At 37.5% G+C, this 27,956-nt stretch overlaps 4 protein-coding genes across 6 annotated transcripts in view; 3 read left to right on the top strand and 1 right to left on the bottom strand.

Moving 5' to 3' along the window:
* LOC139985554 (monocarboxylate transporter 10) overlaps nt 1–27,956 on the bottom strand; it is a 299,453-nt gene that overhangs the window by 185,588 nt on the left and 85,909 nt on the right. The window lies entirely within an intron of this gene.
* LOC139985544 (uncharacterized) overlaps nt 1–27,956 on the top strand; it is a 68,287-nt gene that overhangs the window by 38,253 nt on the left and 2,078 nt on the right. Inside the window, exons 11-15 of the mRNA XM_072000045.1 lie at nt 13,287–13,416; nt 13,492–13,666; nt 26,905–27,149; nt 27,386–27,579; nt 27,703–27,824. Coding sequence (XP_071856146.1) covers nt 13,287–13,416; nt 13,492–13,666; nt 26,905–27,149; nt 27,386–27,579; nt 27,703–27,824 — 866 coding nt within the window. The remainder of the gene's footprint in view (nt 1–13,286; nt 13,417–13,491; nt 13,667–26,904; nt 27,150–27,385; nt 27,580–27,702; nt 27,825–27,956) is intronic.
* On the top strand, nt 1,493–3,332 carry LOC139985586 (uncharacterized). Its single transcript, XM_074111638.1, has 3 exons — nt 1,493–1,652; nt 1,773–1,894; nt 3,203–3,332. Exons 1-3 carry the CDS (start codon nt 1,519–1,521, stop codon nt 3,271–3,273), a joined length of 327 nt encoding a protein of 108 aa, XP_073967739.1. The 5' UTR covers nt 1,493–1,518; the 3' UTR covers nt 3,274–3,332.
* LOC139985342 (nose resistant to fluoxetine protein 6-like) lies at nt 19,060–22,816 on the top strand. Its single transcript, XM_071999717.1, has 13 exons — nt 19,060–19,283; nt 19,845–20,089; nt 20,181–20,374; nt 20,495–20,616; nt 20,723–20,965; nt 21,061–21,268; nt 21,356–21,521; nt 21,608–21,687; nt 21,759–21,854; nt 21,928–22,057; nt 22,143–22,317; nt 22,450–22,592; nt 22,676–22,816. The coding sequence occupies exons 1-13, from the start codon at nt 19,073–19,075 to the stop codon at nt 22,814–22,816; spliced, it is 2,154 nt and encodes a 717-aa protein (XP_071855818.1). The 5' UTR covers nt 19,060–19,072.

The raw sequence follows: 27,956 nt of genomic DNA, 5'->3' as shown, positions 1-27,956 counted from the left end.
ACAGATGGTTACTACATTAATTGAACTGGGATCCATAATTGAGCGATCAATAAGAGGATAGAACATGCGAAATCACTCTCGGCATCCTACGTCATAAATTCTGCGTTCCTTGCTGAACACGGTTAGTCTTACCGCGATCTTCCTGAAAAAAGATGGTTCCCTATAGTTGAGTTGAACATTACATTCATGTTATAGTAGCCATATTTTTGATCGACCATAGTAAAAAGTGTGCTACAACGTATTTCACCGTATAAGAAAAAATAATGGACATCTCAGTTCTTAACCATTTTTTTCAATAGAGATATTCAATAATATGAGTATAAATTTTGCTCCAGAGCATGCAGTATAGAAACATTTCGTCATGGATATGGTTATCCCTTTTATCATTAACAACGATTTACGTGCCGACCCAAGCGACCACACTAAACCCAGTGACCATGAGGCAAATACTTCCAGTATACGCGGTTTTGGAAAATGTCCATCTTCTAAATTTCAGCAGATGTCGGACGGAGATTGATGAATTTCGTAATGCTGTTGACAACCAGATACTTTGGGGTTTAAGAGGTAAACAGAACTTTTAAGGTATTGTGAATGAATCTCAACTGCCAGCCGATTGCATACAAAGGGAAGAATAAAACAAATCACATTAAACATATAACACATAGTCGTATAATCGTTACATAAGAACGTACAACCATAAACGGATATAGAACTCAAATAACTATACACCGTGCTTGCGGCTGTGTTTCATGACATGTCGCATCCCTTGTTCGCATGTAAAACGCATTTGCACCGTAAAAAATTAATAACAGTAAAAACAACTCTCATAGAACCGCCAGAATTCTTCTAGCGACGATTATGTCGCGGTTGTATCAACTGCATAATTTTCAGTCGAGTTGAACCTCGACCTTGAAACTTCATTCGCACTTAGTATAAGAAAGTAGATCCTTGGTTTGAAGTGCGGAAAAGCGACGGTCATAGCCGTAGCTGTTTTCTTTATCCCAACAAACTGCATTCTCTGGCTTTAAGTACGAAACACCAAATTCTGCATTCAACTTCATTACCGCTTAAAACATTTATCGCCAATTCTATCATCAGATGTTTCCAATGCAGTATCATATTTTCTTTAAGCGCTGGACACCAGTGGCGGGGGATTTGTGAGCGGGCACAATTATTGGTTAGGAGATCGTATAGGTTGCACCATTCTTTCCCAAAATCGCACGATGTTTGTCTCGGAGGCGAAACGAAAGAACAATACGATATATCGCAACCCGAACGAGGAGCATCCACCTTTTGAGTTCCGTTTTTTTATTGGGCGCATGCGGCACAGTAGCACTATGCAATATCACCAAGAAATACTCGAAGAAGTAAGCACGAACATATCGCATGCACCTAATTAGCATAACGAATCAGATATACAATGCGGAGTTTTACGACTGTAACAAGCGTTTTTGTAAGGACTTGATTACGCTTGGACTTTGTTTACCGGCATCCTGCACCAAACGAGACGTAGCCACGATGCTAGATAAAATATTGCACGACGAGACTCTTTTTATCGGCAAACTTTTTGCTATACACTTCAGGCTCATCGAAGTTACCGATTTGGTGAATGATTATCAATGGCTCCTCTCTTCAAAGATGATCTCCATCATGTACGTAAATTTCAAGCTCCTAATCGACAGTTCGAATTTCTTTTCTCAATCGACATAAACAAGTATCACGATCGGCGTTCGACTAAATATCGAGTAGAAACCCTAAAACTTTGATTACAGAGGAGTTTTGCTATTGTTGTGCACTACCGTGACAGCGGCCACAGCATATGATATTTTCATCCACCGAAACCGTGTAAACAGCGAAAAGGAAATCGTTGCGCTTCAAGATGGAAGTACGGAGGGTAAGCGATACATACGATGATACCTGGTATTCTAGATGTTAAGGATTCTGATCGACGTGAGTATATGTCATGGAAATCTACGTAACGTACGGTTAACTTTGAATAGTATTGGAGAACGCAACAGAAGGAAAAGGCAAAACCGATCACAATGAACTGGCACCCTCAGAGACGAGGAAACAAAATCGCGTGAACCAATATCTGCTATGTTTTTCACTTCTGAGACATGCACAGCAAATATTTAAAGTAGAAGAGGGTGCAGAAACTTTGCGTATATTCCACGGTATGAAAATGTTGGGATTGCTATGGACTATACTGGCACATGTGATCCTATTCAGATTGCATGTTACGGGTAAGAAATGAACTTCACTCGCGTTTTAATTTCACTAGCCCATTCTGATTTCTGATATAGCTTGACTTTTTTAACGACATCATGTCTGCAGCTAACAAATCGCATTTGTTCATGATGGTCGGCGAAGTATCCTTACAAATGGTAAATAATCCGATGTACGTGGTAGACACGTTTTTCTTTATGAGTGGTTTTCTGGCGTCTTACGCTTTTCTGAAGGAAAAACAAAAAATGGAGGGAGTACCGTCTATAACAGAAAGGGCGAATATGTTCCTTGAAAGAATTATGAAACGATATGTTAGGTATAGATGATTTTAATATGTCCTTCTGTTTTAATTCATGCGTGATGCAAATACGATGATAATGAAGTAAGTACATTAACTTCGAAGGCTCACACCTGCATATTTCGTCATTATACTCATAGCGATATTGAATTTTACGTGGCATGATCATGTCTCAGCACTTCTTCCCTTTGAGGATTGCAGTGCTATGTGTTCCAAATATTGGTGGACAAATATACTTTACATAAATAACTTCTACAAGTGGGAGGATCTAGTACGCATACTTTCTTAGATAATTCAATGCAAGCATCTTTCGCATCACTAGAAAAGAATCGTTTCGTAGAGAAATACTGTTTGCAGTGTCTCACATGGAGTTGGTACTTGCCCAATGATATGCAATTCTTCGTATTTGGCAGTTTTCTCCTAACTTTATCGATGACGTGAGTTTGTAATTTCGTTTTTTAATCCCTTAGTACCCAGTTTTACCCGAGCTTTAAAATCGACTGTTTCAGGCATTACAATATTGCCGTGGGTATAGGCGTTGTTACGCTAGTTTCATCGATGGGATCAGTAGTTTACACGGGGTACACTCTTAATTACCATCATACGTAAGCATACAAGATGTTTAGCACTCCTTATAACATAGGGAATTTGTAAATATACTTATATTTACTTTCCTAGGTTGGACGAACAATATAGGACGCTGTCATACTTTTATATACGACCGTGGTGTAGAATACCGCCATATCTAATAGGAATGGCCACATGTCAGCTTCTTACGAAATACAATTACAAATTACAGTTATCAAAAGTAATACATACTGCTTGTTCGTTACACCTATATTCCTCTGCGTCTTTCAATTATGTGAATAAATTTACGTTTCAGAAAAGCTTGGTTGTTGGTTGGACCTTGGCAATTTTATGTAATTGTTCGATTCTCTTCGGAGTCACGAGCAGGAACATATCCGTAGGTCTCTCCGTTCTTTATATGGCCCTCAGTAGAACAGGCTGGGCATTAGGCATTGCCTGGCTCGTAGTTGCATGCACTACGAATAATGGCGGTAAATAGATATTTTTCATGTTATTCAGTAATGCGTTAATGTCATTCTTCTTATTGTAAAAATACCCTTTGTGTAATGCGAAGTATTTAACGTTTTGTAAACTACACCCAAGTATATATTTTACGTTTGCAGGTATCGTGAACAAAATCTTATCGCTAGATATTTTCGTTATTTTGGGTAAATTAACGTATGGTGCTTATCTCATAAATTGTATTATTACTCTTTCGTTATATTCGTTAGATAATTATTCTTTCTTCTTGTATTTCACCAATTTTGTAAGTACGATAAGGTAGTTTCATTCGAACAATTTCACAATAATATGAATCTTATGTAATAATAACATATTATGTTTTTTCAGATCTATATTGCCATTGCAGTGATTATTTGCAGTTTCTCTGCTGCTATTGCCTTATCCGTAACAACGGAAATGCCATTTATATCACTCGTCGGATTGTACAATAATCCAGAAAAATGAAAAAAAAGACATATACTAATACATATTCCTAAGCTCTTCAATTAATACACTAATGGAATTACTGTCTCGATATATGCACTTTCTCTGTCTGTCTGTCTGTCTCTGTCTCAGTCTCTCTCGAAATGTTGAAACATTTCAGCTTATTATGATGTTCTCTGGAACCACAATTGGGAAAATAGCGTCTCTTGTTTAACGTAGATGTCCAACATTATACTGTATCGTATAGTTATTACATATCTTTCTTCCTTTCTTTCCCCCTTTTTCCCGTTTCTCTTTCTGTCTATTTTGTTGAAATGATTCTCACTTCTAGGAAAACTTTACATCTTCTCTAGAATTTAGTTTTCTTAATTCTCGAAGCCATTGAGTATTCTTTAGCTCTAAATCAATTTGAAGGGTCTCTCAACCTCATAGCCTTTTTTAGGAATATGTCATGCACGGATAATATAGACGGACCAGTTCTCGTAATTATATAAATACTCATAGGCCCATGGCTTCGAAACTCTATTGTAAACTAACACTGGTAGCGTGCGGATCTGGACTAGCATACACTGTACTTATACCTCTACTTATACTTACTCAAATATATTTCTATTATACATACATTCACGCCTTCCACTTTATTCTATTCCAAGATAAATCTCAACATATTTCAAAACAAGCTCGCATTTCAAGTGTCACGGTACTAATTCTTGATCATCGAATTTTTAATATAGCCACGCAAAATGCATTGTCTTCTACATCTCTTCCATTATATATATTCCTAAAGATCTTCCATTATTCCTATATTCTGATATATTTTACGAGCTAATCCTGAAATCCTGATTTTATGTTGTTTCGTAAATAACACGGTACTTTTTTTATTAAATGTGAACGTACACGTAAAAACACAATGTATAAATTATATTCAATTTCAGAATAATTAAAACTTTAACAATTCACTCGAAGGGAACGGCTGAGTTGCTACGACCCAGTTCCCATGAGACCTATTATCTCCACAACGAACAGAATATGATATTATTAATAACAAAAGAAAAACAATAAAAAAGAATTTGATCGTGAAAATCCCGCGACTCGCCACTTTAATTAAGACGGTGTAAAATAAGAGGGAAGAAATAAAACGATGGGTCTGAACGGCAGAGACTTGGGATTTCCAGTTTCTATTGGAAATGTTGCGGTCATAGCGTTTGAGTATTTGATCATGAACAGCTTATTGATTAGATATGATTTTAAGATAGAGTAGTAGGTCTGTGGTAGGATTCTCTTTAGTTTGAATACAAGTCCTTCATGCCACACTTTGTCGAACGCCTGCTGAATGTTCAGGAATACTACAGAGCAATATTTTTTCTTTTCTAAATCTTGATTTTATGAGTTAGACGATGAATTTGCTCTATCGTAGAATGTTGCTTCTGAAAACCAAATTGATGATCTGGCATTGTTTTCAAATCCTCTAAGAGTGGAAGGAGTCGTTTCGTTAGCATCTTCTCAAATAGTTTGGACAAAGTGTGTAGAAAACTAATTGGGCGATAAGAGCTAGTTTCGTGTATTGGTTTTCCATGTTTAGGGATACGAGTAATCAATGATATTTTGCAAGACTTAGGATAGTATTCAAGGCGAAGAATTGCATTAAAAATAGAAGTAATGAGAGCGATCCTTTTTATGGGAAGCTCTCCTTGATAGCTTTGTTACTTATTTGATCGTGTCCCGATGCTTTCCTGGGATTTAGACGACGAATTAAATCTATAACTTCCTGAGATGAGAAAGGTTCAATAGGAGGAGACATCTGGAAGGTAGAGTGCAAGTATTCCGTTATTTCGGTGGCAATAGTGGAGGAATACGGTTTGAAGACATTAGTTAAGTGACTTGCAAACAAGGTGGCTTTTTGTATAGAGCTACGCGCCCATCCACCTTGCGGACAGTGAACTGGGGGAATTATTTGCGGAGGACGAGTGAGTTTCCTGGATGCCTTCCATAGTGAGTAGTTGGAGTCAGCTGTGGGAGGAAGATTAGCAAGATATTTTTGGAAACAATCATTTTTGTAATTTTTAATGATTTTGGTTAGTTCTCTTGTTGTGTTATTTAGCTTACGCTTGTCTTCTGGCGTTCTATGACTTTGCCATACTCTTCTAAGTCTACGTTTTTCTGCGATTTTTATTAGTATGTAATGGGGGTATTCATGTTTATTGACAGAACACTTAGTAAGGGTTGAAGAATGGATCACGTTTATTATGCTGGGGTTTAGATATTCCGTGGCTGCTTCTATATCTTCGACTGTTATTAGGGATATTGAGGCTGATGTTGAATGATTGAATACTTCTCTAAAGAGCTGCCAGTTTGTGAGTTGGTTATGAATAAAGCCATTAGGTTGGTTTTCGATAATTGTTGAGTTTATCGTTGCTATGACGGTTGAATGATTTGAAGAGAGTTCCACAGAAGAGTTGATTTGGATGTATCTTGGCGAGATGTTTTTGGTTATGAAGAAGTTTAATAGGTCAGGTAGTTTGTTAGTGTCAGTGGGCCAGTAAGTGAGTTCATTTATACTGAGGTAGTTAAGTCTGTTGGCGTTTATGGATTTCAAGAGGTTTTTGCCTCCTACGTGATAAGTCTGCTACCCCATTGCGTATGTTTAGCGTTATAGTCTCTTCCAGCTATGAATCTATTGCCCAGGTCTTCGAGGAATTTATCGAAGTTTTCTGTGGAAATAGAATGTCTAGGAGGACAATATACTGCTGATACGGTGATTGGACCATGCCAATCTTTTATCGCTACGTTTGTGGCTTGGAGGTAGTCCTTCTGCAATGATGGAAGCTCATAGTGTTTTATGCTGGTCTTGATGATAATTTCGGTGCCGCTGTGGGCCTTTCGACTGGGATGTTGGGTACGGTAAAAGTTATAACCATTTATTTTCAGATAATTTTTATCGGTGAAGTGAGTTTCAGATATGAGCATTATGTCGATTTGTTGTTGTTTTAAGAAGAGTTCTAGTTCGTATTTATGCTGAGCTAGACCGTTAGCATTCCAAAGAGCTATGCGTTATTTTACGTCGGAGCGTGTTAATTTGTCCACGATGATTGTAAGTAATGATAGCAAGTTATTAATTTGCTCTGTTTGTTTGACGATTCATTTTTCAAGTCTATTGAAGTTATCCGTGTCTTGTGAACTGGGAACGCTATTTTGAGTACTATGGATTTTCGGTCTGCTTTGATTTCCTTGAACTGCCTGTGCATAGGAGATTGAAGGAGTAGTGAATTCTTGTGGGTTAAGTGCTTGGTTGGCTAGGTCCTTAACTCTGGATTTGAGATACTTATTATTATACAAGGTCTTGTAGGCTGTGCAACCTTTATAGTTCGCAGGATGCTCTCCTTGACAGAGGATGCACTTAGCTGGGGTTTCTGAAAATTTAGTGCACTGATCTGTAGGGTGAATACCTGCACATTTAACGCAGCGGTGGTTATAGTTGCAATATTTTTGCGTGTGGCCGTACTTTTGGCACCTTTTGCATTGGACCATCTCCTTTTTTTATAAAAGGTGGTTCAATTTTTACTACCGAGTTCATTAAACGATTGATACTATAGGCTTCCTTGTTATTTGGTTTTTGCTTAAGGTCGATAAAGAATAAAGATAGCGGGTTATTTTGTGATTCTGTGTCTTATATTGCTAATGTTTTTTACTTCATGGCCATGTTCAAGTTTCAGTTCATCTAAGTTAGCTTAGTGATGGATGTTGCGTAGTACCACACGAAAAGGTCTTTCTTGTTTCAGTTGATATGTGTGGAAGTCTGCGTTCAGAGTTTTTAGTAACTTTGTTATTTTTCTGTAGGAGTGTGGATTGGCCAGCGGGGTTTTAACCTGATTGTTTTTAATTTTTAGTATGTAATCCTCTCTGTTAATATCTTTCTCTATGGACTTTATCATTGTTCGAATGTCGAAAACATCATCAATGAAGATTGATGGGGGAGGAGGATTTTTTTGTGTGTGTTGAATTGTTAATGTTTCAACTATGTCCATAGAATTGTCTGTAGATTCTAATATTGCGAATCTGTTATCAGTGATAACGTGTCTTGTTGTCGGTTCGTTCTGACTAGTGTTCACATTTTTTTTGACTGAATCAAACTTACGTTTTTTGATGCTGTTGGTGTGGTTTGGAAGGTGGGTGATATTATCCTTTTGCCACGGAGGAGGCAGAACGGTGCAGTTGTAGTTTAGTTCGTGAGAACCTGATCTGGTTACTTGGGCCATCTTCGAGCTAGTTAATTTAAATTGAAATAACTAGTGGAGAGGCTATGATTTGAATTAGAGATTTGAAGTGTTGGATTTTCCACGAGTACGTTTAGAAAACACTTGGTTTGTTTCTGTTTCCACTTACTTTCGACGGAGGGTCGTCACTTATTGTGAACTTCACTGAGCACTAGACACACATGTGCACGCTTCGGCAGTCGAAAGAAAACTGTTGCCATTGCTAAAAGGGACTTTCCCACGGAAGATCTACTGCGTGTATTTTATAAAAATTTGCACTTCGATGTGCCACCTTAACATCTTGATCGACAAGATGCAAGGGTGTAACACAAAGGAAAAAAGATGAAAAATCGAGCAGAGATCGAGTCAATAAGACTTCAATCAAGCTCTGTGGATGTTCGTGAAAAATGTAAAAAGCAACGAGGAATTTGAACGATCCTAAAAGCATTCTTGGCAATTAGAAAACAGCGCGGTCTTGTCGATCAAACAAAACGCCTCCACGGTTAATTTTTTCATGCCGGTTTGAGGAACTAGCTCGACGAATACGAACCTAAGAAACGAACGTTTGTTACAGGTAAATGCTCTTGCGTCGTAAAGAGTAGTCGACGAAGGAAAAGATTTTTATTTGTTACGCTTGAATTACGTGGCAGTAAAATTCGATGAAATAACAAGCCGGTCAAGACTTTAACCAGCCACGCGTATTAAAATGGAATGTTAATTGGCCACATGCAACGAACGTAAAATCTAGCGAAGAAGCGTTAATCTAGCGAGGCCGCTACCAAGAGTGAAAGTTTTTAAACGAAAACAAATCGCGAAGGTGCTTGGTCTATTTCCGATCGGCAAAATGACATAAACTGGAAACGAGAGTAGGTCTGTATGTTACAAATCCTTACGTATCCCCTTCACTGTCAGTGATAGAATCCCACAGAAAAAGAAAGCGAATTAAATGTAGAATTACCTTTATACATTGGTCTACTGCTGACTTAAATTCGCGAAATGTTTATTTCTGATTCTGATTATTATTGACGCATATTCATGCTGTTTCGTAAACTTGTTTTTAATTACTACTGTGTTATCATATGTAACGGTTTTGAACATACTGTTTACTTGAAAATGAATAGCCCGGCTATCGGAATTGAAATAATTTTATAATATAATTTAGTAGCTTAGTTAATGCTCCACAAAGTTGGTCAAAGAATGCGTCGATCATCAATCATTTATTGAATTTATTGAATTTATTATATTTATAATCTTCATTTTCTTTCTTTTTCTTTTTTTCTCTTTTTTTTTTTTTTTTTTTTTTTTTTTGTTCTAATACAAGACCATATATGCAAAGACGATATCTAAGAAGGAAAACTAATCTGTAACTTCTTGACCGCTGCTCAAAAAAAATCTAAGGAGCGAGATAAAGTAATAGGTTAGTAAACTTCAGTTACAGCGTTCCCATAAAATAAATGAACATTTTAAAGCGATATATTTCAACACACTCGCATTTTAATAGAAGCAATGAGCAATAAAATTATAGAAATCCCAAGGAGGCTAGCTCAGGCTACTGCGTCAAATCGTAAACGTATTAGTAATTATATCGGCAGAACTTACTTGGCTGCCAATTCTAAAAAACGCACTTGAACAATAAAATATAAGGTACAAAACAACGAACATCAGAGGCAAACGATTCAAATAACTAATACCAGATTACATAATTGGATCAGAGAAAATAACATAAGAAACTAATGCAATTAAGATAATTGTGATACTTTACATCATAAATGGTGAGTCCTGTAGCGAATACCCATTGTTGCGCTGCAATCTTATCGGAAACCGTTGAGTTTCTCTAGCTTCATTCGCCATTCGAGCCCCGTTCAATACAGCAGCATATTCGATCGAATATAGTACCGAAAGATCAGCAACGTACTTTATTGTGAAAGAGAACAAAATACATTCGGGTGACTGCCGATAATCGTCGAGAGTCAATTCTAATAATCCAAGTGTAAATCTCATTTCAAAGTATGAAGTGCGGAAGAATTTCGTGGACATGGTTATTCTTTCTATTCTTAACAAGCTTTTACGGGCCAATGCAAGCGATTCCGCTAGACCCGATGACAACGAGGAAGATACTTCCAGTGTACGCAGTTTTGGAAAATGCTGATCTTCTAAATTCCAGCAGATGTCGCACGCAGATAGATGAATTTCGTAATGCGGTGGATAACCAGATACTTTGGGCTCTAAGAGGTTAATAGAACTTTTAAGATATATAGCCGAATTTGATTCCGCGAAGTTACCGCTAGTCGATTACAGCGAAAAGGAAGGAGACAAATCGAACGAAATACGTATAACCGACCGTGATTCAAAAAGATGTACACCGTGATTGCGATTGTGTATTGTGACATGTTCTCGATGAACACGTTTATACCGCGGAAAATTCGAATCAAAAACGATAGAAACAACTCCTGTGCAACCGCGAGGATTTTTCTGATCATGATATCATCACGTTACGTCGCGATTGTGTAAGATGCGTAATTTTCTATCGAGCCAACTCCCGACAACAGCCTTGCGACTTTCTTCGTGCGATGCATAAGAAACTAGTTCCTTCATACGGGGCGTGCAAAAGCTGTGATCGTCGACGTCACTGTTTTCCTGATCAGCTGATGCTATTGCTTTCAAACGGTGCGCTTAATTTCCTCACCGCATCAGATCCTTATTGCTAATTGAATCACGAGCAGTTTCCAATGAGATATCATGTGTTTTTTAAGCGTTGGATACCAGTGGCATACCATCGGGAGGATTTGTCACAGGGAACAATCATTGGTTAGGAGTCCGACAAGGTTGCAAGCTTTTCTCTGAAAACCGCACGGTACTTCTATCGGAGAAAATACGAAAGAACAATTCGATATACCGGAACCCGAATGAAGAATATTCACCTTTTGAGTTTCAGTATTTTATCGCACGTGCGCGGCACAACAGCACTGTGCAATATCATGTAGAAGTAGAAGACGAAGTAAGCAAATGGATATTTTAGAATTTGTATCTCGAATGTATATCTCTAACGATTCAAGTTGCAATGCGATTTACAATCAGTATGTATCCAGTTTATGCAGCCAATTAAGAATTTATCCCATTAAAATAATATTAATATATAACATCATTAATATTAAAATATTTCATGAAATGTACATGTGAATTTTTACGGTCATGACGGACGATTAGAAATTTGAAAAGCTGCGTTCATTTTAGGATTTGATCACGCTTGGACTTTGCTTACCGGCATCCTGCAGCACAGACGATGTTGCCACTATGCTTGATAAAGTATTTCGTAATGAGACACTTTTCGTTGGAAAACTTTTTAATATACACTTCAAGCTGATCGAAGTCTCCGATTTGGTGGATGATCATCAATGGCTACTCTCTGTGAAAATGATCTCCATCATGTACGTAAACTTCAAGCTCGTAATTGAAAACACGAATTTTTGTCTAGCCAGATATATATTACATACGTCGAAACCTGCATCCGATAAAATACCAACTAGGAATTTTAAAATACTGATTACAGAGGAATTTTGCTATCGTTGTGTGCTACCGTAATAGCGGCGACAGTATACGACGTTTTCGTCCATCGAAAGCGTTTAAATAAAAAAAGGGGAAAGCTTATGTTCGAAAGTAACAACGAGATAGGTAAGCTACATAACCATTGGTACTTCGTATTGACTATTACTTATCACAAAACTGCGCTCGCGTTACCAATCTTAATTATTTATATCGCCTTGAGTTTATTTCATGGGAATGTATGTAACGTACGGTTTACTTTGAATAGAATTTGACAACATAAGAGAAGACAAACGCGAAACCGACAACGAGGATCCGGCACCCCCCAAGTCGGCAATGCAGAATCGTATCAGCCAACATCTTCTGTGCTTTTCAGTTCTCACCAGTGTAGAGGAAATATTTAAGCTGGAAAAGAGTGGAGATAAACTACGCATATTCTACGGCTTGAAAACGTTAACAATGGTATGGATTATTCTGGGGCACGTATTATTCTTCGGATTTCATGTTCTGAGTAAGAAATGAATTTTAACGATGTTTTAATGTTACTACTCCGATCCGTGTTCTGATCTACCATGTATTTTTTAAATGCAATCACTCATATACACAGGTAACACATGGCTTGTATATACGGTGGACGACAATATACTCTCACAAATCATAAGCAACTTCACATTATCGGTTGATACATTTTTCTTTATGAGTGGTTTTCTGTTGTCGTATACATTTCTGAAGGAACGACAAAGACACTAAGGAATCCCGCCTATAGCAAAAAGGATAAACGAACTTTTTCAAAAGATTGTCAAACGATATATAAGGTGAAGTACAGTATCAATGCTTAAATAGTTCTATCGTTCAGATTTCGATGATCATAGAATAAAAACATTAACTTCGAAGGCTTACACCTGCATATTTCGTCGTTATACTGATAACGATATTGAATTTTACCTGGGATGATCATGTCTCAGTACTTCTTCCCATCGAGCATCCGCATACAAAATGTTCCAAATATTGGTGGACTAACATACTTTACATCAACAACTTCTATAGGTGGGATGAGCTAGTACGTATTCTTCCTCAGATAATTTATTGCAAACATCGTTCGCGTTACTACAAAAGAATCATTTGGAGAGAAATACTGTTTGCAGTGTCTCACATGGAGTTGGTACTTGCCCAATGATATGCAGTTCTTCGTCTTTGGCAGTTTTCTTCTAACTTTATCAATCACGTGAGTTTCTAATTTCCATCTTTAATCCTTTAGTGCCCAGTCTAAAATCAATTATTTCAGGCATTACCATATTGCCATGGGCATAGGCATTGTCACGCTACTCTCATCGATAGGTTTACTCGTTTACGGGGCATACACCCATAATTATCAGCCTACGTAAGCATACAAAATGTTTAATATTCTGTATAACAGAAGGAATTCGTAAATATACTCACATTTACTTTCCTAGATTGGACGAACAATATAGAATGCTAACATACTTTTATATACGACCGTGGTATAGAATACCGCCATATCTCATAGGAATGGCCACATGTCAACTTCTTACGAAGTGCAATTACAAATTACGGTTATCAAAAGTAATATATACTGTATGTTTGTTACACCTATATTCCTCTATATCTTTCAATAATGTGATTAAATTTACGTTTCAGAAAAGCTTATTCGTTGGTTGGACCTTGGCAATTTTATGTAACTGTTCGATTCTCTTCGGACTCACGAACAAAAACATACCCTTAAGTTTATCCGCACTTTATTTGGCCCTCAATAGAACAGGATGGGCATTAGGCATTGCCTGGCTCGTAGTTGCATGCACTACGAATAATGGCGGTAAGTCGATATTTTTCAAATCACTTATTAATGCGGTAATGTCATTCTTCTTACGGTAAAAATACTTTTTGTGTAATGCGAAATAGTTAACGTTTTGCAAACTACACCCTAGTATATTTGTTACGTTTGCAGGTATCGTGAACAAAATCTTATCGCTAGATATTTTCGTTATTTTGGGTAAATTAACGTATGGTGCTTATCTCCTTAACCCTGTTACTATACTTCTGGCTTACTCTTTAAATTATTATGTTTTCTACGTTAATATCGTCAACTTTGTAAGTACAATGAAACTATTTCGTTCTGGCAATTTCGCCGTAATATTAGTATCACGAAATAACATTTCTGCTTTTCAGGGTATGTACTCCGTTACAATGGTTATATGTAGTTTCAGTGCTTCTATTCTGTTATCCGCAACAATCGAAATGCCGTTTATATCACTAGTGGGATTGTATATTAGTGCACGAAGAAAAACGAACGAAGTTGATACCAATAAATTAGTCTGAAACTTCCAATTATAGAATTTATGACAGGTTCACAATTCATAATGTTGTTTAATATTTTAAAATACCTGGGAAGAAGAATTAGTTAACAGAATCACCTGTGCAAAATTTCTCGATGTTTTTCTTTGTCAACGAGGATATTGTACATTGGAAAGTGATTTGGACGAAGAAAAGAAGTTTATATGCAAATAAATATATATTACTGAAACAGGAGAAAAAGTTTTGCCGTTCAGAACACGGTGACCTTCTCGCAGTTGTTTCTCGTTTCTAGCACTACCAGTTGCCTTGCACGTTAAAAAACAAAAGCCTTGGAGAACACGATAGAAAAACGGGATGATAATGTTACAAGTTCACGTCACCAGACTATAAGGTAAGCAAAAAAATGATCGAAACCTAATTCATTATTCAGAATTCAAATGCGCATACAGTGTTCGAGACGCCGAGCTCGAAAGTGATGTAGCAGTAAAGATTATTTGCTGCAAGGAAAGGAGGCTGACGAAGATTATTTATCAGTATGAATAACTGTTAGACTTAATTTAAACGGATAGTATATGCATTAAGTAAGATCAGGCGTATTCGAAAAATACATCCGATGACATCTCGGACGAGACATATTGGCAGGAATATGACACGCTGATTGGTTATTTAAATGTTTTCGAATTTGCGAGGATGGCCGATATAATGTTATTGGACATTCTTCCTTTACAAGTGATGAGACCACTGCTACTGGCACCTGGGAAACGGAGCGACTCGAACAATTCATACCGGAATAAGAAATGAGGGAAGGAGGGAAGAGGAAAGAGTCATAAGACTCTGAACATTGCAGAATATTGTTAATTTCTTAAGCGATAGAATATGTGTTCAATGGCTTCATAACATTATTATTGCTAGGAGAGACAGAATTTTGTGGGTTCTACTATAAAAAGTTATCAAAATGTATCGATAAATAGATAATAATATAAATATAAATAGATAATAATATAAATATAGAATATGAACTAAAATACGATGGAATTCTGACTCGGTGTGTTAAATTTGGTCTACAATAAAATATGAAGGACATTAGCACGGAACACGGACTGAGCAATACAGTAAGTTAGAAACGTCACGGATCAACAAATATCTAACTGAAACCCTTCGCGGTTTATTTCCACAAGAAGCTATCCACACTTTCGGTTAGCGAACTCAAAGCGTTGTTCTAGCATAATATTTTGTCCGGATACTACATAAAACACAGAATTTGACCTTTATCAGGTCTGTAAGTATGAAACCGGAATTTGCCTATAGATGGCTCTAGCTAATAATGTAGTTATCATTAAACTGCGTCATTGATGCCAAACGTCTTTGTTGACATCTGACAAACATTTTCGACTCAGAACAATACAAGTTTCATATAACAGCATAGTTTGTAATAGCGTTGAACATGTCGAATTTTGTGCCTGGAAACTACGATTTGCGGACAGCATTGATTTTCTGTTACCATTTGAAGAAAACTGCTGCAGAATCGCATCGAATGCTTGTCGAAGCTTACGGTGAGCATGCTCTTGGTAAATCACAGTGCTTTGAGTGGTTTAAAAAATTCAGAAGTGGCAATTTTGACGTGAGGAACGAAGAACGTGGAAGACCACCGAAAAAGTTTCAAGACAGAGAATTGCAAGCATCGTTGGATGAGGATGACGCTCAAACGCAACAACAACTCGCTGATCAATTAAACGTGACACGAGAAGCCGTCTCTATAAGTTTGAAAGTCATGGGAAAGATCCAGAAGGTGGGAAAATGGGTTCCACGTGAACTGAATGAAAGACAGCAGGAAATCCGAAAAACCACTTGCGAAATGGTGCTCGCCAGATACAAAAGAAAGTCATTTCTCCACCGAATTGTGACTGGCGATGAAAAGTGGATATATTATGAGAATCCTAAGCGTAAAAACATCATGGGTAGCTCCAGGCGAACCACCGACATCGACTACAAGACCAAATCGCTATGGACAGAAGACAATGCTCTGTGTTTGGTGGGATCAGAAGGGTATAATCTATTATGAGCTGTTAAAACCTGGCGAAACCGTTAATACTGAGCGCTACCGACAACAAATGATCGATTTGAATCAAGCTTTGCGTGAAAAACGACCAGAATATCAAAAAAGGCAACACAAAGTAATTTTGCTTCATGATAATGCACCATCACATACAGCAAAACCGGTCAAGGAAACGATTGAAGCGTTCAGTTGGGAAATACTTTCGCACGCGGCTTACTCACCAGACTTGGCTCCGTCCGATTACTATTTATTTGCATCGATGGGACACGCACTTTCTGACCAGCACTTCACTTCTTACGAAAATATACGAAAATGGCTCGATGACTGGTTTGCCTCAAAAGAGCGACAGTTTTTTTGGCGTGGCATCCACCAATTGCCAGATAGGTGGGAAAAAATGTATAGCTAGCGATGGGCAATACTTCGAATAAAATATTTTTAATCATTTTCATACAATATTTTCTGTACAAAAATTCCGGTTTCATATTTACATACCTGGTATTTTACATCGCATTGTTCAACACATATGAGTATTAAACACCGTGTACTATTTGACGAAATATGGCATCATTCGTAACAGGCGAGCATGTTCTACTGGACGAGACATGGGGGCAACCGTCGAAAAGATAATAAATGTCATGCATAACTATTTGCAATACAGGAGTTTTAGAACGTCAATTATCCGAACTAATAGAGAAATAAAAAAGTTTCTATAAGCTGTTTTTCAGATAATTGATTCGAGAAGACTCAAAATTACAGGAGATATAATAATAATATAGACTAATAACAATCCGTTTAAAATATAACGAAATGAATCCTTCTCAAATAAATGTTTGTATTGCATCTGTCTTGTTTTGTACTATTAACTGTCTCAATCCAATCCAATGCATCTGCATGTTTTCATTCATGTCAATATTGTCTGGAGAAAGAATACGTGAAACTAATTTGGCTCGCATTGTCATTTGGATGGTTACATGATGTGTTCCGAGCGCTCTTAAGTATGGTTGGAGTAGAACGATATTTCACGTTTCACACAGCAAAGAAATACAATCTTTTAAACTTAATTTTTTATAAAATCGTAAAACACCCACACCATTATCGCCAACAATCAATAGATAATAATACACGATGCAATAAATTACTCCCGTAACGTCTCATAAAAGATACAATTACCGTCTGCACCACAGACTGCTTTATCTAAATAATTATGCGTCACAATATCTCGTTCAATGCCTAAAAGTTCACTTGTGGAAAGATGTGATGACGTATTAGCCAACATTACAAGAATAATTGGGCCGAAATGACTTGTTCCGTCCGAAGAAACAAAACTTTCCGAGAACGACGCTGTAACTCTCAAAACAATTCCATTGAACAGTCCTAGCAATATTTTTAAATTTCTAGGCATATCGCAGTTTAAATAGGAGTTTTTCCTAATCTTGTAATTTTTCAATTTAACGGAGTATAACGGTTCGATCGGACTAAGTATCGGGATCCTAACTAACAACACTGAGGAATGATTTGCTCATAAAATGTTAATTGGGAATTTATTGCTTTCGGTGCGAAACCAATCAGCGCGCGGATGCTGCATAAGTAGTTTCGAATTTTATTAAACGCTAAGTCGAGTCGAACATGACATCGCTAGTCTCGTGTAGTCGTTCAAATAGAAACGCCGATCCGAGGGTTAGTATCGGCATTAGAAACGATTAGTTCAGTATCGTTCGTGACTTCGAATCATCAACTGCTCCACCAAGCTTCAGGTAAGAACAGTTCACCTTCAGAAAGTAGAGTCTCACTGAAGCTCTTTTTTACTATGCTATCTTCTCCATCAGATGTGGAGTAACTAAGCCCTCAGTTTCTGAGTATTCAGAGGAAGTAGGCATTCTTGCTCGGAGATATCATCAAAAAGAACTAGAAAATCATTTCTTTTTTTTTTTTTCAAATTTGAAAACAAAACGAAGTAACGCCAGTAGTATTCAATGCAAGGAGTGGCTTTGTTTAATGCTCGATACAATAGTTGAACGATTGATCGACAGAACGCGCGTAGCAGTCGTCTGGCGATATTGTTGTATATATCATCCCCATAGCGTATTTCGCCAAAGTTTTCCTCCTTCAAATCATAAACAAAACACAACTTGCAAGTTGCTTTTGATGCAAACGTCTACAGTATAGCCTGCCATGGTTACATTTTCGTTTAGACCTTTATTTTTTGAAAGCAATTGAAAACTGTAGGCTTTCAAACATATTTAAATGTTTATAATATTAACGACAACACATATCATTCTACTCCTGCAATGAAATAACTGCTATTGTGAAAGCACAAAACATCCGCAAAGTTGAAACCCCGCAATTTTTTTCAAAATTGGTTCTTTTCAGGAACCGTTAGTTCTAGGAAGAAATACTTAGCAGATATAGTATTACGTCACAAGAATCAACTACGATCAAATATTGACCGAGAAAAACCGAAAAAATTAAAAATTTGTTCAACAGTGTATCGGCGTGCTGATAATTGACGCTTTCGGTAAGCCACGAGTCGATAACAGTACTGCAATAATTTAATTGGGGTCTCGTAACTGGGCGATAATCAAGAAGATGAAATAATCGAACTTATGTTCTACGTCATAAATTATACGTTCGTTGCTGGATACGGCTAGTCTTCCCCCGATCTTCCTAGAAAATGTTCGTACCCAATTGCTGCGCCGAACATTCCATTCGTATTAGTAGTCATACTCTCGATCGACCATAGTATCGAGAGTGCGACAACGTACTTCATTGTATAAGAGAGACTAATGATCATTTGTGCTTAACCATTTTTTCCCACAGAGATTTTCAATAATTCAAGTGCAAATCGTATTCAAGAGCATGCAGTACGGAAAAATGTCGCCGGGGATATGGTTATTCTTTTTATATTTAACAGAGATTTATGTGTCGATCCAAGCAACCACGCTAAACCCAGTGACCATGAGGCAGGTACTTCCAGCGTACGCGGTTTTGGAAAATGTCCATCTCTTAAATTCCAGCAGATGTAGGACGGAGATTGATGAATTTCGTAATGCTGTTGACAACCAGATACTTTGGGGTTTGAGAGGTAAACAGAACTTTTAAGGTATTGTGAATGAATCTCAACTGCCAGCCGATTGCATACAAAAAGAAGGATAAAACAAATCACATTAAACATATAACACATAGTCGTATAACCGTTACATGAGAACGTCCAACCATAAACGGATATAGAACTCAAATATACACCGTGCTTGCGGCTGTTTCATGACATGTCGCATCCATTGTTCGCATGTAAAACGCATTTGCACCGTAGAAAATTAATAACAGTAAAAACAACTCTCATAGAACCGCCAGAATTCTTCTAGCGACGATTATGTCGCGGTTGTATCAACTGCATAATTTTCAGTCGAGTTGAACCTCGACCTTGAAACTTAATTCGCACTTAGTATAAGAAAGTAGATCCTTGGTTTGAAGTGCGAAAAAGCGACGGTCATAGTCGTAGCTGTTTTCTTTATCCCAACAAACTGCATTCTCTGGCTTTAAATACGAAACACCAAATTCTGCATTCAACTTCATTACCGCTTAAAACATTTATCGCCAATTCTATCATCAGATGTTTCCAATGCAGTATCATATTTTCTTTAAGCGCTGGACACCAGTGGCGTGCCACCCGGGGGATTTGTGAGCGGGCACAATTATTGGTTAGGAGATCGTATAGGTTGCACCATTCTTTCCCAAAATCGCACGTTGTTTGTCTCGGAGGCGAAACGCAAGAACAATACGATATATCGCAACCCGAACGAGGAGCATCCACCTTTTGAGTTCCGTTTTTTTATTGGGCGCATGCGGCACAGTAGCACTATGCAATATCACCAAGAATTTCCCGAAGAAGTAAGCACGTACATATCGCATGTACCTGATTAGCATAACGAATCAGATATACAATGCGGAGTTTTACGACTGTGACAAACGTTTTTGTAAGGACTTGATTACGCTTGGACTTTGTTTACCGGCATCCTGCACTAAACGAGACGTAGCCACGATGCTAGATAAAATATTGCACGACGAGACTCTTCTCATCGGCAAACTTTTTGCTATGCACTTCAGGCTCATCGAAGTTACCGATTTGGTGAATGATTATCAATGGCTCCTCTCTTCAAAGATGATCTCCATCATGTACGTAAATTTCAAGCTCCTAATCGACAGTTCGAATTTCTTTTCTCAATCGACATAAACAAGTATCACGATCGGCGTTCGACTAAATATCGAGTAGAAACCCTAAAACTTTGATTACAGAGGAGTTTTGCTATTGTTGTGCACTACCGTGACAGCGGCCACAGTATATGATATTTTCATCCACCGAAACCGTGTAAACAGCGAAAAGGAAATCGTTGCGCTTCAAGATGAAAGTACGGAGGGTAAGCGATACATACGATGATACCTGGTATTCTAGATGTTAAGGATTCTGATCGACGTGAGTATATGTCATGGGAATCTATGTAACGTACGGTTAACTTTGAATAGTATTGGAGAACGCAACAGAAGGAAAAGGCAAAACCGATCACAATGAACTGGCACCCTCAGAGACGAGGGAACAAAATCGCGTGAATCAATATCTGCTATGTTTTTCACTCCTCAGACATGTACAGCGAATATTTAAAGTACAAGAGGGTGCAGAAACTTTGCGTATATTCCACGGTATAAGAATGTTGGGAACGCTATGGATTATACTGGTACATGTGATCCTGTTCAGATTGCATGTTACGGGTAAGAAATGAACTTCACTCGCGTTTTAATTTCACTAGCCCATTCTGATTTCTGATACAGCTCGACTTTTTTAACGACATCAATCATGTCTGCAGCTAACAAATCGCATTTGTACATGATGGTCGGCGAAGTATCCTTACAACTAGTAAATAATGCGACGTTCGCGGTGGACACGTTTTTCTTTATGAGTGGTTATCTGGCGTCTTACGCTTTTCTGAAGGAAAAACAAAAAATGGAGGGAGTACCGTCTATAACAGAAAGGGCGAATATGTTCCTTCAAATAATTATGAAACGATATATTAGGTATAGATGATTTCAATATGTCCTTCTGTTTTAATTTATGCGTGATGCAAATACGATGATAATGAAACAAATACATTAACTTCGAAGGTTCACACCTGCATATTTCGTCATTATACTCATAGTGATATTGACTTTTACCTGGCATGATCATGCCTCAGCACTTCTTCCCGTTGAGCATCTCAGTGCTACGTGTTCCAAATATTGGTGGACTAATATACTTTACATAAATAACTTCTACAGGTGTGATGAGCTAGTACGTATTCTTTTTTAGATAATTCAATGCAAGCATCTTTCGCATTACTAGAAAAGAATCGTTTCATAGAGAAATACCGTTTGCAGTGTCTCACATGGAGTTGGTACCTGGCCAATGATATGCAGTTCTACGTATTTGGCTGTTTTCTCCTATTGTTATCGATCACGTGAGTTTGAAATTTGGTTTTGTATTCATTCATGGCCAGTTTTAGCCGACCACTAAAATCGATTGTTTCAGGCATTACAATATTGCCATGGGTATAGGCGTTGTTTCGCTAGTTTCATCAATAGCATCTGTCGCTTATATAGGATACACTCTTAATTACGAGCCTACGTTAGTATACAAAATGTTTAATACAAATTGTACCATTGGGAATATGTAAACATACGTATATCTACTTTCTCAGTTTAGACGGACAATATAAAACGCTGACATATCTTTATATACGACCGTGGTGTAGAATATCGCCTTACCTCATAGGAATGGCTACATGTCACCTTCTTACGAAATGCAACTACAAATTACGGCTATCGAAAGTAATATACACTGTTTCTATCAATTACGTCGTTATACCTACATTTCTGTGTATCTATCAATAACGTGATTCAACGAATCTTTTAGAAATTCTTAGTCCTTGGTTGGACCTTGGCAATTCTGTGTAATTGCTCGATTCTATTTACTCCCGTGAACCAAAATATGCCCTTAAACTTAGCCGTTCTTTATTTGGCCCTCAGCAGAACGGGCTGGGCACTCGGTATTGCCTGGCTGGTAGTTGCATGCACCACGAATCATGGCGGTAAGTCAATATTTTTCAACTCACTCATTAATGCTATAGTGTCATTCCTCCTGTTGCGAAAGTATCCTTTTTGCAATGCGAAGTATTTAACGTTTTATAAACTACAGCCCACTATATGATTTATGGTCGCAGGTATCGTGAACAAAATCTTGTCGTTGGATTTTCTCGTCCCCTTTAGTAAACTATCGTATGCTGCTTATCTCCTTAACCCTATTTTTATACATTCGACTCTTTCTTCAAGTTATTATCCTTTCTACATTGATAGTATTACTGTTGTAAGTATAATGAAACTATTTCATTTGGACAATTTCGATGTAATATTACCATTGTATTCTGAAATATCAATTCTGTTCTTCAGGGTACCATGTTCGTTACAGTGGCTGTTTGTAGTTTTAGTGCTTCTATTCTCTTATATGCAACAATCGAAATGCCGTTTATGTCACTCCTGCAATTGTATAATAGTGCACGAAAAAAAGCGAAGCGACATACTTCTTCCTGAATTCTTCGCTTTCGTTGTAGATGTATTTATGATGGTGATTATTATAACAAACGTTTAACAATCTACGGGAAATATTCCACATACCTGTTAAATAAAGATACGTTAAATATACAAAAGTATAAATGAAACGGAAATCGTGATTAGAAAGTGTGCGTTAAACTCAAACGCATTCAGAACCTGTCGACTTATTCGGCACATGCAGTCGATGCAGTCGATGAACTACAAAAATACCGGGTATCTATCCGCGTCGCTGTAATGTTCGTCAGTATGACCGTTCCTTTAAAATGCGTTTTTAGAGTAATACGTTACTTTCGTTGATATGCATGACACCTAATTTGACCATGTTTCGTTAGATATCTACTGAAATTTGTTGGTAAAGCGAAGCTATTCCTTCTTTACATAAGCACTTATGTAAGCACTAAAACACCGTTAGACAATTTTGCAATATCGATGTATTATTAGCATGGCAAGAACTGTGAGTTGAAAAAATTGATGGATATCAGAGGAATATGAAGAGTACAGCATGCTTCGTAGTTTTTTAATTATTCGTCCTGTTCCATTCCAACCGCCTGAATAATGTACTAAAGTTTTGCGATTTTCAGCTTTAATTAATCAGCACTATTAATATTCATCTATAAAATCGACATTGACTGAGTACAAAGACTGTTACGATGAGAAATTACAAGTTCGAGATACGTACGTTAGGTAGGTGAAGCATCGAAACGAGTGAAAATATGCCAAGAACAAGATGGATATCTGGAATTTTAGCAAAAAGAGTGATTTCCATCGAAGCTATGAAAATAACAATGTATGTTATTTCCCGTTTTGTTTGATATATGATCCGAATGAGATGCTGTCGCGTGATGGTTACACACGTTGTGTGAAAAACAGAAATCTGTTATGCTAATGATTATACAACCAACATACCATTTGGAAAACAGTATTCTTCTAAATTCGAGTTGATGTCGAACGGAGTTAGTTAAATTTCGTAATGCTGTGAATAACCAGATACTTTGACGACTAAGAGGTAAATAAAACTTTTAAGATATCTTGACAAACGTTATGCGACGAAGCTACTGAAAGTTGATTACGACTGCGGAAAGAAGAAGGATGCAAAGCAATCGAAATACGCATAATCGATTACGATTCAACAAATTATACAGTCGGTTAAACTCAAAAAATATGAAAATAATTGTTGTGCAACCGCGGCCGTTTCCCTGGGGGCAAATACGTCGCGTTACGTCGCGATTGTGTCAGGTGCATAATTTTTCATCGAATCAACCGTCGAAACAGAAGCATGGGCTTCATAAAAATGATGAACGTTGTCGCCCAAATGTATCCCTTTTGCCGATCAGCTGCTTTCATTACAGAATCATGTGTTTTTCAAGCCTTGGGCACCAGTGATGTGCCACGCAGGGGATTTGTCTACTAGCACAATTATTGGATAGGAAATCGTCTGACTTGCTCCATGCTCTCTAAAAGTCACACGCCATTTCTGTGACAGAAAGTATGAAAGAACAATTCGATATACCGGAACCGGAACGAGGAACATCCGGCTTTTGAGTTTCGACTTTTTATTGGACGTATACGGCACAATAGCGCTGTGGAATATCATTTAAAATCAAAATACGAAGTAGGTACATGTATATTTCAGTGTTTGCATCTCGAATCCATATATCCAACGATATGAGTCGCAATGCTACATGCAATTAATATGTAATTATCCGTATGATTAATACAGCAAATTAAAGCCGCACCTCATTAAAATAACCCATGACATTAACGTACGACCTTTCGCGATTGCAACGAACTATCAGAGATATGAGACATAGCGCTTTTTTTCAGGATTTGATGACACTTGGAGTTTTATTGTAATTCTATATCATACGCGAAGTTGTCACTATCATGGAGAGAGTATTCTATAATGAAACTCTTTTCGTCGGAATACTCTTTTTACAGACTTGAGATAGATCGAAGTCTCTGATTTGACGGACCATCAACAATGGCTTCTCACTACGAAATTCCAAGCTCGTTATTGAAAGTTCAAATTCTTGTCACCCATTGGGATACATGCTACATATCTCGATCTGCGTCCGATGAAAAATCGACTAGAAATTTAAAAATTTTGAGTACAGAGTAGTTTCATTACTTTGCTGCCATCATAGCAGCGACGTTTCGATTAGTTAAATTACTATTCAAAAGTAGCCATGTTTACGATACGCCTGGGTATTGAGAACACGATGGACATGGAAAATTAAAAACGTTGTCATCATTGCTAACAGGAACTTTCACATGGAAACTAGCGTCAGAAAATTACGTAAGAAGATTCCTACATTTTGATAGTTTTGAACGGGACAATCGTTAGTTTCTTTTGGACATTGAACAGGTGAAATTTTGTATTTTATACAAATTTTATACAAATTACGAAATGCGTGTATTTTATACAAATTTTCGGTGTGCCATCTTAACAATCTTGATCGACAAGATGCAAGGGTGCAAAACATAGGAAAAAAGATGAAAAGTCGAGCAGAGATCGAGTCGACAAGATTTCAATCAAGCACGGTGGATGTTCGTCGAAAATGTAAAAGACGACGAGGAATGTGAACGATCCTAAAAGCATTCTTGGCAATTAGAAATCAGCGCGGTCTTGTCGATCAAATAAAACGCATCCACGGTTAATTTTTTCATGCCTGTTTGAGGAACCAGCTCGACGAATACGAATCTAAAAAACGAACGTTTGTTACGGGTAAATGCCCTTGAATTTTGAAATTTTTGATTTTGAAATTGAATTGAATTTTGAAACGATATATTTAAATTGACTCGCATTTTAATATCAGCAGTGAGCAATAAATTTATGGAAATTGCAAGAAAAAGGTCAGCTCAGGCTTTTGCGTCAAAACTGCTAATCGTAAGCATACTACAAATTCAATCGAACGATACTAATCAGCTGGCTATACTAAAAAACTCGCTCCGAAATTAAAATATAAGGCGGTAAAAAATAACAAACGTCAGAGGCAAGGTTTTTAAAAAACTAGTACCGGATTACATAATTGAATAGGTGGAAGCAACATGTGAAACTTATTAGCAATTACAATGATTGCGACATTTCATATCATAAATAATATGTTGTGTATTGAATATGGTACATATAGCGCAGCAATTTTATCGGAAACCGTTGAGTCTCTCGAGCTTCATTCGCCATTCGAACCCCGTTCAACACAGCAGCATATTCGATCGATCATAGTACCGAAAGATCAGCAACGTACTTTACTGCGAAAGAGAACAAAATACATTCGGGTGACTGCCCATATTCGTCGACAGTCAATTCTAATAATCCAAGTGTTAATCTCATTTCAAAATATGAAGTGCGGAAGAATTTCGTGGACATGGTTACTCTTTCTATCCTTAACAAGCTTTTACGGGTCAATACAAGCGACCCCGCTAGACCCGATGACCACGAGGAAGATACTTCCAGTGTACGCAGTTTTGGAAAATGCTAATCTTCTAAATTCCAGCAGATGTCGGATGCAGATAGATGAATTTCGTAATGCGGTGGATAACCAGATACTTTGGGCTCTAAGAGGTTAATAGAACTTTTAAGATATATAGCCGAATTTGATTCCGCGAAGTTACCGCTAGTCGATTACAGCGAAAAGGAAGGAGACAAATCGAACGAAATACGTATAACCGACCGTGATTCAAAAAGATGTACACCGTGATTGCGATTGTGTATTGTGACATGTTCTCGATGAACACGTTTATACCGCGGAAAATTCGAATCAAAAACGATAGAAACAACTTCTGTGCAACCGCGAGGATTCTTCTAATCACGATAGCATCACGTTAGGTCGCGATTGTGTAAGATCCGTAATATTTTATCGAGCCAACTCCCGTCCTTGTGACTTTCTTCGTACGTTGCATAAGAAACTTACGGGGCGTATAAAAGCTGCGATCGTCGTCGTCACTGTTTTCCTGATCAGCTGATGCTGTTGGTTTCAAACGGAGCGCTTAACTTTCACACCGCCTCAGATCCTTATCGCTAATTGCATCACGAGCTGTTTCCAATGAGATATCATGTGTTTTTTAAGCGTTGGATACTAGTGGAGTGCCATCCAGAGGATTTGTTATCGGGAATAATCATTGGTTAGGAAACCGACAAGACTGCAAGCTTTTCTCTGAAAACCGCACGGCACATCTATCGGAGAAAATACGAAAGAACAATTCGATATACCGGAATCCGAATGAAGAATATTCACCTTTTGAGTTTCAGTATTTTATTGCACGTGCGCGGCACAACAGCACTCTGCAATATCATATAGAAGTAGAAGACGAAGTAAGCAAATGGATATTTTAGAATTTGTATCTCGAATGTATACCTCTAACGATTCAAGTTGCAATGCGATTTACAATCTGTATATATGCAGTTTATGCAGCCAATTCAGAATTTATCCCATTAAAATAATATTGATGTATAATATCATTAATATTAAAATATTTCATGAAATTTACATGAGAATTTTTACGGTCATGACGGACGATTAGAAATTTGAAAAGCGGCGTTCATTTTAGGATTTGATCACGCTTGGACTTTGCTTACCGGCATCCTGCAGCATAGACGATGTTGCCACTATGCTTGATAAAGTATTTCGTAATGAAACACTTTTCATTGGAAAACTTTTTAATATACACTTCAAGCTGATCGAAGTCTCCGATTTGCTGGATGATCATCAATGGCTACTCTCTGCGAAAATAATCTGCATCTTGTACGTACACATCAAACTCGTATTTGAAAACTTGAATTTTTGTCACTTGAGATATATATTACATACGTCAAGATCTTGTATCCGATGCAATACCACCTAGGAACTTTAAAATTCCGATTACAGAGGAGTTTTGCTATCGTTGTGTGCTACCGTAATAGCGGCCACAGTATACGACGTTTTCGTCCATCGAAAGCGTTTAAATAATGAAAGGGAAAAGCTTACGTTTGAAAGTAACAACGCGATAGGTAAGCTACACATACATTGATAAATGATATTAACTATTACTTAACACAAAACTGCGCTCGCGTTACCAATCTTAATTATTTACATCGCCTTGAGTTTATTTCATGGGAATGTATGTAACGTACGACTAACTT

Source organism: Bombus fervidus, chromosome 3, assembly GCF_041682495.2.
Source record: "Bombus fervidus isolate BK054 chromosome 3, iyBomFerv1, whole genome shotgun sequence".
Classification (NCBI taxonomy): Eukaryota; Metazoa; Arthropoda; class Insecta; order Hymenoptera; family Apidae; genus Bombus; species Bombus fervidus.
This window is presented reverse-complemented; position numbering and strand designations above follow the sequence as displayed.

Excerpts from the sequence above, each read along its gene's own strand:
- LOC139985342 (XM_071999717.1), top strand. The coding sequence starts at position 19,073 with ATGTCGCCGGGGATATGGTTATTCTTTTTATATTTAACAGAGATTTAT. Across the intron at positions 19,284-19,844 it reads GATACTTTGGGGTTTGAGAG|CGCTGGACACCAGTGGCGTG; the intron begins GTAAACAGAACT and ends ATTTTCTTTAAG. Across the intron at positions 20,617-20,722 it reads TCAAGATGAAAGTACGGAGG|TATTGGAGAACGCAACAGAA; the intron begins GTAAGCGATACA and ends AACTTTGAATAG.
- LOC139985586 (XM_074111638.1), top strand. The coding sequence starts at position 1,519 with ATGCTAGATAAAATATTGCACGACGAGACTCTTTTTATCGGCAAACTT. Across the intron at positions 1,653-1,772 it reads TCAAAGATGATCTCCATCAT|AGGAGTTTTGCTATTGTTGT; the intron begins GTACGTAAATTT and ends CTTTGATTACAG. Across the intron at positions 1,895-3,202 it reads TCAAGATGGAAGTACGGAGG|GTTGGACGAACAATATAGGA; the intron begins GTAAGCGATACA and ends TTACTTTCCTAG.